Here is a 15059-nt window from a genome sequence, read left to right as displayed (position 1 = left end):
TAAAACAAGGTGGTAACTCCAGATTTTTGTCGTCAAAATTATACACCAACACAATAAAATGTATGCACTTTTAATGTAAATAATAAAGACACTGAACATAATTTTGCAATAAAATATGATTCAACTTCAGGATATATTTTTTCTGTCAGCAGAGGGCGTTGTTGGACCACTCTTATTTGTTTTTTGTTGAAAGTGTTGATAGCAGGAGATATTCTTTGGTGAGAAATTACTATGGATGAAGAAAATACAGAAATATTTCTGTTAATATGAACACATGTAAATAAATGACTTTGAACCAAGATCATCAACTCCTGGAAAAACCTTTTCCACGACAGCCAATTTACACAGGCAAGTGGAACATATATTTCTGTTAATCATTATTTGAAGACCGTAAAAGAGACAGCAACATACCATCGAACAGGTTTAGCTTCACTGATAAGGTCTGGAAATTTGCAGTTTCTCGTGTCCGGTAGCATCAAACTCAAAAAAGAGGTCGTGATGCTTAAAGAACCAAAAATAATATAAGGAACAACTTTGCTGTAAACCCCTGCAAAGAAAACACAGAGGAAAACATTTATTCGTGGAGTACTGGATCCATTGGAACAAAAACCTGCACCCTGACAGTGATGTATGACATATTGATACAGACACTGTTTGTTGTGTGAAAATTGGTTAATGTCATAATACGTGTGGCATATAATTGCAAGTGTAAATGTGTATGTGAAATAAAGATAACTTTAAGGAGTAGGAATATAGATATTAGTACTTTATAAACAATGTGTATGTCAGCCTTATATATTGGGCATTCAATCAACTCGATGGCTGCTATTGATGGAACTAGACGTCCAACCTATTTTGACTGGAAGAGAATGGCAACTGCCAGCCCTCCCAGTCAATAATAAACTGGACGTCTTGCGCTTTCAATGGCCATGAAAGATGGGCATTCACAGTCATTCCTCCCAGTTGGAATGAATTGGACGTCTATTGTTGACATTGACAAGGTATATACTTATATACGATGGAAATTTAAAAAAAAAAGATGTTATTGGGGACTTTAAGGAAGTGCATTTCTATTTTGATTGTACTTGTTCATAAAACATGACAAAAAATAATGACTAATCTATTTTTTTGTGTCTCCTATTCCAAATATCAATATTGATATATGACCTAAAATGTGATGCTAATATATGAAGTCTTTCTGGGGTTACAATTTTATTTTATGACCACAAACATGTGGCACTGCGGCCCTTTGTGCAATAGTTTGGACACCCCTCTCATAGAGTAATATGATTACTGGTATAGGACTTGGCCTCCTTCTAGTGCTATGCAAATGAGAAGCTGTTTTGATAGATTTTTGTAAAATACATGTTGTAGTCTTTGTTCTCAGGGAACATTTAAGGGTCAGAGTTTATTTTTCCGATTTGCTTTCAATTAGTTGGTGGATCGGGCTTGAAATGCTTGAAATATTGAGAATAATAGAAGTACTCACAGAGGAAATTGCTTTTACAGATGGTGCACTATAGTATAAAGTAGTGTTAAATAATGAAATACTTCAGCATTTACCGAATCCAGCTGTACGTGCACTAGATAATAAAATAATAATTTTGAAAAAAGACATCCACACTTGCCCATGTAGATGACATAAGGAGATATGATGGTGCCTATGCGTCCAGCGGTGGCCACGACACCCAGGCCAGAGTTCCTGACCACAGTGGGGTACAGCTCAGCGAAAAAGACGAAGATCATGCCGTAAGCCACGGCCACGCCCAACTTTCCGGTCAGAACTAATACCTGGAACAAAACATTCATGTCTGCAAGAAAAAGGGCATTAAAAAATAGTGCAACGGGCCACACCCTGATATACAAACAGCATTGAATCATCGAAATGATTCGACAATATTAGAATGGAAAAGTGCAAACCTTCGGGGACCATCTTAACGGCAAGGTGCATTATTCCAGAAAACATCAGCGTGGAGGAGAGCAGATTAGGCCGTGAAACCTTGTTAATCAAAAGCCACGTGAGAACATTGCCTACTGCGTCAGTGGCTGCTGAAACTAAGGAATTGAGGTAAATATTCCCCTTCAGGTTGCTTGTATTGAGAGAGAGACCATAAAACGCCAGGGCCGTCACCAACCTGAAGAAATAGAGCAAAAACTGGATGAGCACATAAAAAAAAAAATACAGAGATCCATATAGTTTTGAATTTATTATGGTATGTAAATGCCAGGCCTTTGATGAAATGTGGATATAAAGCTTAGAGGGAACATTGCTTACATCTATTCCATATTTGAATCAGCCTAAGTTATTATTTGTAATAAGTCAAGGTCAGAAGTATTTAAAAAGGAAATTGACAATTGGGGAGTATGCAACTTTGACATTACCATATGATGAAACCGAGACCTGTAATGTTCCTCAGGTTAGGGGTGCGTATCAGGTCCATAATTGTGTAGGTCTTCTCATTTTCCCCTGGTTTTTGCTGGACACACGACACAAATGGCTTATTTTGTTTACGCTGCAATACTTTATGTTGTTACCAAGCTGTTATCATGCTGTCTGCTTCATACAGAAGGCAAGGGTAATAATAAATGCTATACACACCAGTAACCCCGAGCGTTCGCCAGGTTTAAATATGACATCAGGTGCGTGAACCCTGTTTAATTTGGCAGCTCGGCGAATCACCAACTCGGCCTCCTCCACCCGTCCTTTTTGCAAAAGCCAGCGTGGGGACTCGGGAATCACCCTGCAGATCAGGAAACATGTTATTCGCCTAACAAAAGTAAAAAAAGTACAACGGAGCATTAGACCGGAAACATTTCACGGGATACGAGCAAAGAAAAAAAAAAGACGTAAAACATCAGTTTTTGAGTTAGGCGCGATGGCTGGCAGGCCTCTAAACCCAAACGGAGTGGACGTCTATCGCCGTGAACGGCACTGTAACGTGATCTAGCGGCGTGCTTACCACCAAGAAGGAATGAAGAGGAGGCCCGGGATAGCGCAGGCGACCAGCAGCAGCCTCCAGTCTCGTATGAAGTAAGCAAGGAATGGCAAAAGGGCATAACCCAGGCTAAAAGCAAGACTTTGACCTACCAGACTGTAGGTCAACCTGGCAGACTCACAGAGCATCTCAGAACCTGACCAAGATAGAAAGATGCAATATGAGTACCAAACAATACTTTCAACCTCTCCCAACATAGAAAGTGAGCCCCTGCTAATTAATTGCCCTTTATCCAGCTACATTTATAGAAGTTCCATTCAAGATCCGCGATCGAGCCAAGAAATAAAAGAAAACAATATTGCTTTTCTGTAACCGCATTAGGGTTGAATGCTTTAAAAAGTACATACACGAAAGCGCAAGGTAAAACCGGTTGTACTAAATTTTTATATTTCCTAGAACGACAACAGCATTTAGCCTTGGGAACAGCTGTAGTCATGGATTTAACGTCATTAATATGGAGAAGTTCAAATTAAATATTTGGGAAAGACAAACATACATTGACACCAAAATATATATTGATTTCTAAACCTGTTTTGCTAGTCAAACTTGATTCGAATAAGTGTTGATCAGACCAACCAATCAGAGGACAGGAACAAATCTAACATATAGTTCGTCTCAAGTGTCTTTATTTCTCAGTTCCTGGTTCCTCAACACATTGAAGCCATTTTAAGGAGTGTCTCAAGACTCTTAACGAGACGGATGAGCGTCTGAGGTCAACGTACTCACTTTTTGATTGGCATTGATCAAATGTCAACAGTCACTCCTTCGAAATAGTGACTTATATTGACTGTTTTATCCACCGGTTACACATGGTAAACATACTGAATTGTCTTTCCTATGTAGTCCAGCCCCCCAAAAAACCTCACATCAACTTAACGATATCAAAGACACCATGTGGTATGCATACCTAGAACAAATGATGCTACGTAGCAGGACACGTGGCCCACTCCTCTCAGGCAGTTGAGAGCGCAGAACATGATCCAATTGACGGATGTGGCCTGGATCAAGGTGGTCACGGATTGTAAAGTGAGCGTGGCGAAAAGAACACGCTTTCTGCCAAACCTGAACACAATGTCAATAAAGAAGAATACATGAAAGAATTCTCCAAAAATGTCAGAATTTCAATTTTCTATTTGCCACCCGGTGGAAAAGTGGTTATATTCCGCCCGACTTTGGTGCGGGGAGTTTGGGTTCGATTCCCACTCGGTTGTGATTGTGAGTGTGAGTGGTTCTCTGTTTCATTGCGCCTTGCTATTGGCTGGCAATCAATTCAGGGGTTATTATAGGGTCGCCATGTTTGTCGGGCTTTTTAAATTTAAACAAAATAACGAATCTGAAAATAAAGGAACATATATCTAATTCCTATACATCATTGAACATAAATACAAATAAAAAACAAGGAAATATTATGCCAAGCTTTTTTTTAAATAGGGAGTTAATTTTCAACCCCCCTATCAGGATGGAACAATGGATATAAATACAGTGAGCCCACATACCATGATTAATCAGTCAGGACTTTTGCCGCTAAATTGATTGGTCTTGATTACCACTATATGCGTGTATACATACTTAAGTCGAGCCTCATGACTACCAAGTTAAAGTTATGGCTTTCATGAGTTTTAACAAAGACAGTCCAAAGGGAACTATTGTAAAGCTCCCACAAAATTTGCAAGTAGTCCTTGTGTGTGCCAACACTAGTAAAACACAAACAACTCTGATTTTGTATTTGCGCTGGTGATTTGCTGCCCTATTACGGAATGAAAGAAAGAAGTGTAGAGAAGTTATTATTATTTTGCATATTACATTAGCGGTGAATAAGGTTTTCGAATTGTGCTTTGACATTGGCGGTATGATGTCACTCTCAAAAGCCTTCAGGCAGCTTCCAGTTAAAAGGTTGGCATCAAGCTAGTCGCTTGGTGTTGCCAGTCTGCTGATGTGATGTTTATAGTGAAGAATAGTTTTGTAGACTGTGTTGTTTGACCAGTTGCTGCCATTAGTGTTTTTGATATAAATAAAATGAGAAATAACTGTCTTTGTGAGTCAGCCAAGTTGCACTTTTTCGGTTATCTTATATTGATAAGCGAGTAAATGCGATGTTTGAATGTATCTTTTACACTACTCACTAGGCAGATTTGGGTGAAAAGCATTGCATAGAAATACGCACGTTTTTAATTTAACAAAGGTGTGCCCTATGACTGACTGGCGACAAGTAGTAGCCTGCCTTTCGCCTGAAGGCAGCTGCCTTAGGCTCCATCATCACACGCAACCCTTTCGAGGATTGGATGGTATGGAAGATGAATGAATGAATTTAACAAACTTCTGACATGTAGCCTTTAGAAAATGATTAAGTTAATGAAAGAGTTGTGTTCATTTTAAAGCTTGACCACATGTATACTTGCCGGTCTGAGAGCTGGCCACTGATGAGGGATCCAAACAGGACGCCGACAAAGAACATGGATGTGGAGAAAGGCACCTTCCACGCATTTTCACACACCAATCCCCACTGTAAATAACAAGTGAGCTTGTTAGAAACCTTACCATGACCAAAATGTTAGAGTAAATGAAAACATTTGAATATCGGCTGATCATTCATATTTTACTAACTATTACAACAGATGCTATTATTGCATGAGTTAACATTTCCATGTACAAATTCTGTTAAACATTTTTTTCCCAACCCGTACAGAATCATTTAACTCATTGACTGCCATTGACGGCGCTAGAAGACCAATCCATTTTGGCTGGGAGGTCCAAATGAACGTTCGCCCTTCCCAGTCATAATGGATTTGACATCTAGTGCATCAATATATTCAAACATAAGCATTTAAGGCCAGTCTTCCCAGTTTAAATAAATTGGACGACTATCAACAATAGCATACTATGAGTTAAACCCTATTCAAAATAAATTAATAAATACAAATAAGAAAAAATACTTGAGTTTTTTTTATTTGAATTTAAACATGTATTTTTTTAAATAAGTATAAGTAAATAAAATAAATAAAAATAAATTACTCAAATAAACAATGATTAATACTTTTAAAAAAGAGGTTTATTTTTTTAAATGGAAAAAAAATGGTCATTTTAATGTCCAAAGTGCCCCGAATTTTGTGGGGATAAGAGGTGTCAAACAAAAACGTTTTTAAAAGACCAAAAATAGCTACTTGTCCTATAAAAAGTTAAAAGTTTGCACTTTTGAAAAGCTGTCAACTGTAGTAACCCACTGGCTCGGTTAATTGCTTCATTTTATTTTTAATATTAGAACTATCCAAAGCTAATTTTCGCCTATTTGTCACATTTTGCAGAATGTACTAAAAAAAAATACATGATGTATTCCATACCTCACCTGAGAAACGATAGTGTAGCTCTCCGTACTGAAGAGCCATCCATCCACGCATCGATCCGATTGGTTCCTCGGTTCGAACCCCTCGCTGACGTTCGTGTCCGCTTTATACCGATAGCAACTATCGGTTCCGCTAAAGTTGAGAAAATCCGTAGAATTGTTCCAAGTCGTGCAGTGGTGAGGCGGTGTGTCGGCGATGAAGACGGACAAAACTCCCAAGTAACCGCACGGGACTGCCGTCAAACTCAGTAAAATCATCATTAAAATCTGGAAGCGTCCATATTGGCCGAGGAAATCCACGTCTCCGTCAAAATCCTTGCAATTTTCATCAGGCATTTTTTGGGGCACAATCTTCAGACTGCAAGACGTTTGTTACTTACCTACAGTACTTACTCTTATATACTGTCTCCACAAGTATGCTAACTATGTAAAGAATTTAAAACAGACATACAAGGCAAATGTAAATGATTGAATTTTCATGGGATGATAAGGAGAGGTCAAAGACTTCAGGCTTTCATGATGAGTGCTGTAAAAAAATAACATAGAGGAGAGCTGAAGCGTCAAGATAAAATGATCAGCAAAACATTAAGAAGAAAAGTCAAACCAAAACAGCGTTGTTTTTTGTTGTTGTGAAAGGGCTCCCCCTAGAGGAAGAACACAAGTGTACTTTTAGAATGCATTGGGAAATAATATTCCTTGAAAAAATTGTCATATCGTGTTAGTGGAAGTACAAAATGACACATTTGCAGTTCATTAATTCAGTTTGCTCTTTTGTAATCAATAAAAATATATTTTGTTCTCGTTACAGTGCCACTGATGTAGTTGGACTGTAATCAATTTACTACAGGAATGGAGGTTTGCAAAACAACTTTAAAAAGGAAAAAAAATGTATATATTAATATAATAAAACTATTCACCACTGAAAAGTGCAGCTCAACAACATTATAGAAAGTTGGATTATTATTGTTATTTGACATTATTTTTTAAAATGGATAAATGTGTGTATACATAGTTAAAAAAATACCAACGGCAAAGGCCAATGGCTAATTTCTATGTATAAAATCATGAATCTTTCAAATGTGTGAGGTTTGTGTATCAATTAAACTCACTTATTGAGATGCTCGCATCAGTAATGTATACTAATGTAGCGTAACGTATCAACCAATAAAAAAGTCCCATCCCAAAAAAAAACCTGATGGCTAAATCAGTTCTAATTGAAATATTTCAAAATGGATTGCCGCATTTTCACGAAGCATCAGCGGTCGGCGCGCCACCAACGACCTTTCTTCGACCGAGGCCGAAAACTCGACAGGTTTTTTGGTAACCACGGCAACCCTCTCCACCCTGCCCTTTGACCACTGCCCCGGTGACCTTTGGCTAGCGGGTCAGGAAACGAGGTCACTGGGTCAACTCCTGAGCGAAGACTGTAAAAGCACTTCACTGATTGGCTATCATTTGCCCTTTTGCGTACCCTCGTCTACGCGAGTGGCCCCTTTGCACATTGTTAGCGTTCACGTCGGACGGAGGGGAGCGTCAAGGCCGCCTCGGACCTCAATTATTCTGAAGGCGTACTTAAGTTATTTTCCGTCGCTTGTTTAGCATTTAAAAGTTGCCTCCTCAAATCACAGCCAAGAGTCGAAAAAGCGCTAAATCAAACAACGGCGCCCCCCGGATGATTACGGCGGTGTCAACGGCGGGCTAAGAGCGTGAAAAGCGCTCGCCCGTGAGCAGCACTCGGGCCTCACCCCTAAGCGCTTCTTCTCTCGCCCTCCCGATGATCAATGCCCGCTCAGCCAGTCACTTGTCAATAACGTTACATTAATTTGAGGGAGCGCGTGGCGAAGGAGACAATGGGTGGGGGGCGGGAAGGGCGCCCGTGAGCGAGGTAGGTAAAGGGAGCCCCGCGGGGGAGTGAGGGGACGCTCGGTGAAGACAAGGACGTGAGAAGGCGAAAGAAAAACCAGAAGAAAATGAGCAGCAGGAGTGAACAAAGAGGCCGTCGTTGCACGACTTTAACACACTTTTTACTAGCATTTTTTTCAAATCTGTTCTATATTTGAGAACAAGGTCTCATTCTAAAGAATATGTAAGGCGAAAAGCAAAGATAATTCTTTGTCGGTCTGTGCCATTTCTGTTTCAAACTTTATTTCTCTTTAAAGCGTGATTTTTTTTCCAGTCAAGTTAGTTTAAAAAAAAATGGTCGGCATAATGGCCCGCAATTTGACAATGTTAAGGCTACGGTCACTTGTATCTCAATGTGCTGTGCATTTTCATGCTTTTTAAATCTCATTTTATGAATGGTTTTATTTTACTGACTGAAGTAAAATATTTGATTTATTATTTATACATGATTAACCAATAATTAGATTTTTTTTTCCTGGGCTGGCAGCTTAGTGTGGCCCAAACATTTCCTGTGCGTAAAAGCGGCAATAAAAATGATGAGTTGTTCAATAATCATTGCCCTCCCTTCTATTATCTGGTCGCCTTTAATTCGGGTTTATTTGATATTTCTCAGCGGTCAGGTGACCTTTCACCCCTGACCTCGGCCCACGTGGATTACGCGAGGGAGCGACAAACAGAATCCTCGCACGGGTGAAAAGAAGTGGCATGGCGTCATTTGTTCACTTCGCTGGAGAGCGGACAGGTTAATGGAGAGAAAGTTGCATTTTTGTAACCCTATTAAAATTACAGACAGGAAAACAAAAAGAAAATAGATGGAGGGGCCGCTTTGTTGTTGTTTTTTCCCCCAAGTGGAATAATTCTGCGGCAAAAGTTCTCCTTTCGACCTCCTAGCCAACTTTTCCACTTTTGTAAATAGATTTTGCTGCAGCGCCGATCTTTAAAGACCACGCAATATTCGAATGATGCAAGTACATCGTCATAAATTTAACCGCCATAAGAAAACGATCTCGTTCATTTGCGCAATTTAAAAAGCAAGACTCGTCTATTTTATGGATTCATTCAGAGAATGCGAAGCGAATGGACGCTGCCAGGTTTCCCAGTCAAAATGAATTGGATACCATTACAATGTTCCCGGGTTGTATTTTGGTTCTCATTTGTTTTAATTAGATCAGTGTCATTTTTAATGAATGTTGCATTAACTTATTTATTTATAAAAGCTATATACAAATAATTATTAAGAATAAAAACATATGATACTAATTAAAAGATGGCGTCCACAAATGTGAACATCACATTTTGTATCAGGTAGGTTGCACCAAATGTTAATATTTAAAGGGTTAAAAGAAAGGAGGGGAAATCAACTCTATTCATTTTTGTTTTTAAATTTTGTTTAGTTTTAGACAGTAAGTTGGGTTAGGCTCCGGCACCCCTGCGTGACCTGTACTTTGATTCAATTGAATGCCTTTATTGTCACTATAGTATCATTCGATTTAAAGTTTGGTGCACATGTAAATAAGTCGTCATAAAAAGGTAAAAACAGACTAAAAATGTTCCCCAAAATCAACTGAAAGTCACCCGTTTCTTATTCTTTTCACTTTGCTTTTGTGGAATACTATACACAAATTAGACAATTGGTACTACTGAGAGATTGCTATTGAGATTTTGGACCCTTGTAATCCAACATATAATATTTAAACTAACTGGGAATCAACCCATGATGCCGTAGCCTCGTATAGGTACTGTAGCATTTACCACGTTGACCTTTGGCCAAAAGACTTATTGCTAAACATTTTGAAAGTCCTCGGGCCTGACTATCGAGTGAGGCTCGCTAGCTCGCTCGCTCGCTTCAGTGAATATTTCAGCCTACAGGAATTCTTGGAAGTAATGGTCTGCTAGCTACCTTCACTGCATCGAACTCAATAGTTTCTCCACACCGCAAAGATTTTAGTCGGAGGGACAAATGGCTGGCGCGCACTTTCAAAACTTGGTTCAAAGACTAAAACAATGGTAAATTGGGCGAGTCCTCTACACCTTCCAGTGGGCTCCAGATTTTGCAGCTCTCCTGCAATCTAATGGGTTATTTGTCATTGGCAAAGTAAAGGATTTTTAAAAGTCAAGCCAGGCCCGACTCCCTCCCCATCCTTGCTCACGCCCGCCCGCCCCTCGCCCCTAGTTCCCACTACCCCCCTGACACTTGCAATAGGGGATCGATGGCTTATTGATCAACTCTCTCTATCGCCAACCCACCAGACTAATCACCTTAACACCAGCCCGGCGCTAGCCCCGCCCCCTCTTTCTCGCTTCCCCCAGAACTGGCGTTTAAACAGGCGGAACTTTGAAACCCGGGCCGCCGTTCGCCGTACAGGCCTCGGTGTCATCGATAGTTGGCCAAAAGAGTGTAAAATGGATCAAATTACAATATTATATCCACCTGGCAAGCGCTGTTCATCTATTTCTCCTTTCCCTCTCTTCTGGCTCTCCGTCTTCATCTTTCTCTGTCCGGCTTTGTTCGAGGCGGAAATCAATGGGGTGTATGAAAGTGGCATATTTCTCACATTTTCACGGCCATCCATCTAAGTCGTGCGGGCTATCGTATCAAGTACGTGTACGAAGTCTTGATGGTGAGTGGAGAGAAAGATGCATGTTGGGGAAGAATTTTTACATATTGTGGCGGCTTGTATTTGTACAAATCTTGGGGAATATTCTAAAAATAAACTGTCGAGATATCAATTCACCCCTTCATAAAGACTAGTATTGCTAATTTGGATATACTTCAACTTCACCACATAAAAAGTTGCCGTACACGTACGTAGACGTTACATTTTGGGTCACTTGGGCTACAATATTAATCTTCATATTTACTAATGTTGTGTGCACATATTTGGACAGCAGTCCTGAATCATAATTGTATGTATTTTGTAATATTAGTAATTATTCTTATGTGTTTTAATGAATGAATAAAATGAGAAGATTAAAATTTTAACAAAAAGGATAAAAAATTAAATAAGAAAGGATAACTTAAGGAGAATAATGAATAAAAAGAGAAATATACTATGGATAAGACACACTAGCACTGTAAAGTTGATTTAAAAAAAAAATTCTATAATATTTAACTAGCAAAGAATGATATTGATGATAATAGACGTCCAATTCACATAATTATGCTGATCTTTTGATGCAATTCAATGCAAAATGCATTTGCAATCAGTTCAATGAGTGCCAAATTAAGGAATAATTCCTTGTATTTAACTTTGAGTACAATACATGAATATTTTCCAACATTCAGGTCTTATGTTTTATTTAACGTACATGCAGTAAATTTAAATTTTAGCATGATTCAGTCATTATATATATATTTTTAAATAGTCATGATGTTCAACTCTGGAACAATGACTCAAAGTAATATTAAATGTGCCGCCATTGAGGGAAATAAACATCCAGTTTAAATAGTATAGTGACAAACCTAAGTAAATTGACAGAAAAGAGCCACGTGATTGGACAGCTATCATCATCCATTTGAATGGAATTTTAAAAGAATGAGCTACGCTTGCACTTGGAAAAACGCATCATTTGGGCAACAAAGCAAAAGACAGTTGAAATAAAATATTCACCTCCCAAACAGCCTCCAGCAGCTCTGTTAATTGTTTCCTTCCATGTGCGGATTTTGAAAGTGTAGCTGTTGGATTGGGTCGGAACGGGCCAATGATGTCCAACGCGTGCGTCCCTTTTAGCTGTCTCGCAATCTGTTGCTTTGCCTCTGCGAAGGCAAGATAAGACTTTCCCTCCCAAGGCTCTTTTTACTCCGAGAGCTGAAATAAAAACAAAAACGCATAATCCCATGAGAAGAATCGACGTGACCTTTAACCTTTAGATATGAAATTGAATCAACTAAAGCAGACACTTTGAGCAAAGTACATGAAATGAAAAGAATGATCACTGAAGCATTAACTTTCACGCCAAGGCAATATTACCCCACCAGACGTAAACACACATCAATTGAGTGACGCTTCCGTCTTTCCATCTGTTACTTAGCAACCGCGCCAGAGGGAACGGCAAACAGCGCAAGTTTTGTTCCTATGCATGTTCAATTGATAAATAAACACATGATTAATGAAAATGCCATCATTGTGCACGGAAAAGTCAAATAAACGCCAGGATCGATATCGGAGACCATCGCGATACTTTTCACCCTTGATATCAAAGTCTTTGGCGGAACAGAACAATTCAATGATTGCGCAATCAATAAATCTAAACGTGATGATATTCTGGGATTGTGTCATCTGACCTGTCATGGAAGTAACTTCCCGACCAATTAAAACAAAGAGAATTCTATTTTTATTCTCCAAAGTAGACACATTTTTTAAAAATACAATGATATAATATTTGCATAATATACGTGCAGAATTCACAAACATACACAATCTGTAGTCTAATCGGAATAACGCACACGGTTGTGCAATAACAATTGCTATCATAATAATAATAATAATTATATTAATATTCCTGTGTTGTTGTGATGGATTAAATTTTACCCTCAGAATTTCAAAATCAACGTTAAGGGCGGATTTAGATGAATATTTGTTAAACATGCTGCACTTCAATCTATTATAAGTGATATAGTATACTATATTATACACAACATATATATTTTTTAATTTCGAATTTCACGTTTTATAATGCCACACACCTGCAGAGAAGGCTGTAGAAACATTTTCAATGAAAAAATATATACATTTTCAGCTAAAGTTCATGCCTTTTTTTAAATCCAAAATTCGAGCCTCCACATTTAATACCATTGTTATTTTCCCCATATTTTGAATATGACTGTAACTTAACGAAACAAAGTCTGTGACTTATATCGTCGGTGCATTTTTTTTAATCTGCTAGACGTGCACATAAAACAAGCTCTTTTTGCAGCTCAATACTGTTCTCTGCACCATTTAACACTTTATACATGTGTATCTAAATTCAATAAGTTTGTTCTAACATAAGAGCCCATAAATGATGGCCTCCAAGAGGAACATTTACAATGATAAATTCAGGGCATGCAATTAAGGGGAAGTAAAATAATAATAAAAATTAAAATAATTCAAACACTTTTGCTTCAATTAAATGAGATAAAATAAAAGAAAATACCTGCTTGCCATTGAAGTAGACGAACACCAGGCCGCGCTAAATGTCATCATTGACCTTGTTAAGAGGGAGAAAAGAGAGAAAGGCTTATTTTTTCCAGACATTGAAAAAAGGCCGTTTAGTACTTCTTTTATCCGACGTACAAAAGAATAAAGCAGCCCCAAAAAGGAGCTCCCGCAAATGTTTGCGTATTTAGGAGAGCACGCCGAGTGAGAGTGAAGTGATCGACGATCGATATATCGAACTTTGCGATCAATTGCGCAAGTGGGGAACAAACAGCTTAAAGCATGCACGAGGCTTTATCATATTTGTGCTCTTCTTGCAAAATGTCTCATTGTATTCGCATTGTAAAAAAAATGGAAAGTGGAGATTGGGCCTGCTTTGAAAATATTCTTTTTTTAAATGATTATATTTCATTTGCTTGCTTTCAACGGGTGTGTGTGTATTTTTTTTTGTCGAATGACAACTTCAAATGCGTCGATTTTACAAAGTGAAGCATAGACAGTCTATTTTTGTTAACCTGTAAAACTAATTGTTAACGGATTTTCAAATAAAAAAATGGCAGAATTCCAAAAGAAATGGAGAGGCCAAAACTATCAATGTTATCTTAATTTAGGTGGATAAAAGCAAATAACAGTATATTTTCAAATATGCGTCATCGTGTGACGCGTTATCTTATTTCACTAATACTTAAAATATTATCCATATTTCCTGGCGGTTTAGATTAAAAATGAAGATGCAGCTCATCATGCGAATTCCAAAAACAATTAAAAAAATATATGCAGTAAGTGTCAATTATGACAAAGGCTGAAAATTAAAATCCAACAAATTGATTTGTTTTGCGAGCGTTTCCTTAATTCCCGTCCAGTCATTTTGAAAAAGAACATCTTGCATTCTTTCCGATTTGGCATCAATTCGGCCGTTATTATCTGCTCGATCCCAACTTGCTGACCTCTATCACCCCCTCGTAGGAGCCCACCTCCCACCGCCCGGTGCCCCCTTCGGTCCGAGCGTCGCCATTAATCTCTGTCAATCAATATTTCGATCAGTTTTATCACTAAGCGTATCTGCAAAAGCATGCAGTGCGTGGGAAAACAAAACAAAAAAAGTTCATGTTATACGCAGATAGCAACCGGCTGTGTGTGTGTGTGAGTGTAAGTGTGTGTGTGTGTGTGTGTCCAAGTAGAGACGTGGGTCAAATACACGCAAAAAATCCACGGAAATGTCCGATTCTGCAAGAATGAAAGACATTAGGCCTATTTATTATAAACGCATTTCGGTCATTTTTTAAATTTGGATTAAACTCGAGATTTTATAAGAGGTTTTATCTTCTTTTTTAAAAATCTGACATTCACCTAAAGTTGTTTTGGCATCAAATTCTCTGTACAAACGCAAAAATAAGTTAAAAAAATAACGAGGTGGGAGGTGGGGGGGGTGAAGGGGGGCTGAATCGGCGCGCGCGCGCGTCCGCAGGTGCGCGTCCACGCGGAGGGGAGCGCTGTCGGACAGGAGAAGAGAGAGATATAACCGTGCGCAATCCACGCGGCACGCTTCAAACTCCGCCACGGAGGACCTCGGACGCGCACGCGTGGGAACGCCACGGAACGCCACGGGTTCTCCGCGATCTCCCCCGATCGAATCTCGCCAATCAATGGATCGGAGTTCCCATGTTTTGGTAATTGGATCGG

At 38.9% G+C, this 15059-nt stretch overlaps 1 protein-coding gene across 2 annotated transcripts; it reads right to left on the bottom strand.

Annotated features, from left to right (window-relative positions):
- Nucleotides 1–54: 54 nt before the first annotated feature.
- On the bottom strand, nucleotides 55–13429 carry LOC144085996 (solute carrier family 22 member 21-like). Of its 2 annotated transcripts, XM_077615724.1 has the most exons (13): nucleotides 13375–13429; nucleotides 11850–12047; nucleotides 6340–6862; nucleotides 5396–5499; nucleotides 3904–4058; nucleotides 2961–3132; nucleotides 2600–2741; nucleotides 2383–2477; nucleotides 1921–2135; nucleotides 1792–1811; nucleotides 1629–1702; nucleotides 412–547; nucleotides 55–229 (listed from the first exon to the last, which is right to left on the bottom strand). In XM_077615724.1, exons 3-12 carry the CDS (start codon nucleotides 6670–6672, stop codon nucleotides 430–432), a joined length of 1428 nt encoding a protein of 475 aa, XP_077471850.1. In that variant the 5' UTR covers nucleotides 6673–6862; nucleotides 11850–12047; nucleotides 13375–13429; the 3' UTR covers nucleotides 55–229; nucleotides 412–429. The 2 variants fall into 2 exon arrangements, with proteins under 2 accessions (XP_077471850.1, XP_077471849.1); XM_077615723.1 differs by having other exon boundaries at nucleotides 1629–1811.
- Between the last annotated feature and the right edge of the window lie 1630 nt (nucleotides 13430–15059).

This window comes from Stigmatopora argus, chromosome 12 (assembly GCF_051989625.1).
Source record: "Stigmatopora argus isolate UIUO_Sarg chromosome 12, RoL_Sarg_1.0, whole genome shotgun sequence".
NCBI lineage: Eukaryota > Metazoa > Chordata > Actinopteri > Syngnathiformes > Syngnathidae > Stigmatopora > Stigmatopora argus.
The sequence above is the reverse complement of the archived record's forward strand: the minus strand, read 5'-3'. Positions and strand labels throughout refer to the sequence as shown.

What these genes read in the sequence shown, in the direction of transcription:
- LOC144085996 (XM_077615723.1), bottom strand. Translation starts at nt 6,672, where the DNA reads ATGCCTGATGAAAATTGCAAGGATTTTGACGGAGACGTGGATTTCCTC. An exon ending in GCTACACTATCGTTTCTCAG is followed by an intron (nt 5,500 to 6,339) that starts GTGAGGTATGGA and finishes TGTTATTTACAG; the next exon opens with TGGGGATTGGTGTGTGAAAA. An exon ending in GCGAACGCTCGGGGTTACTG is followed by an intron (nt 2,478 to 2,599) that starts GTGTGTATAGCA and finishes TCGTGTGTCCAG; the next exon opens with CAAAAACCAGGGGAAAATGA.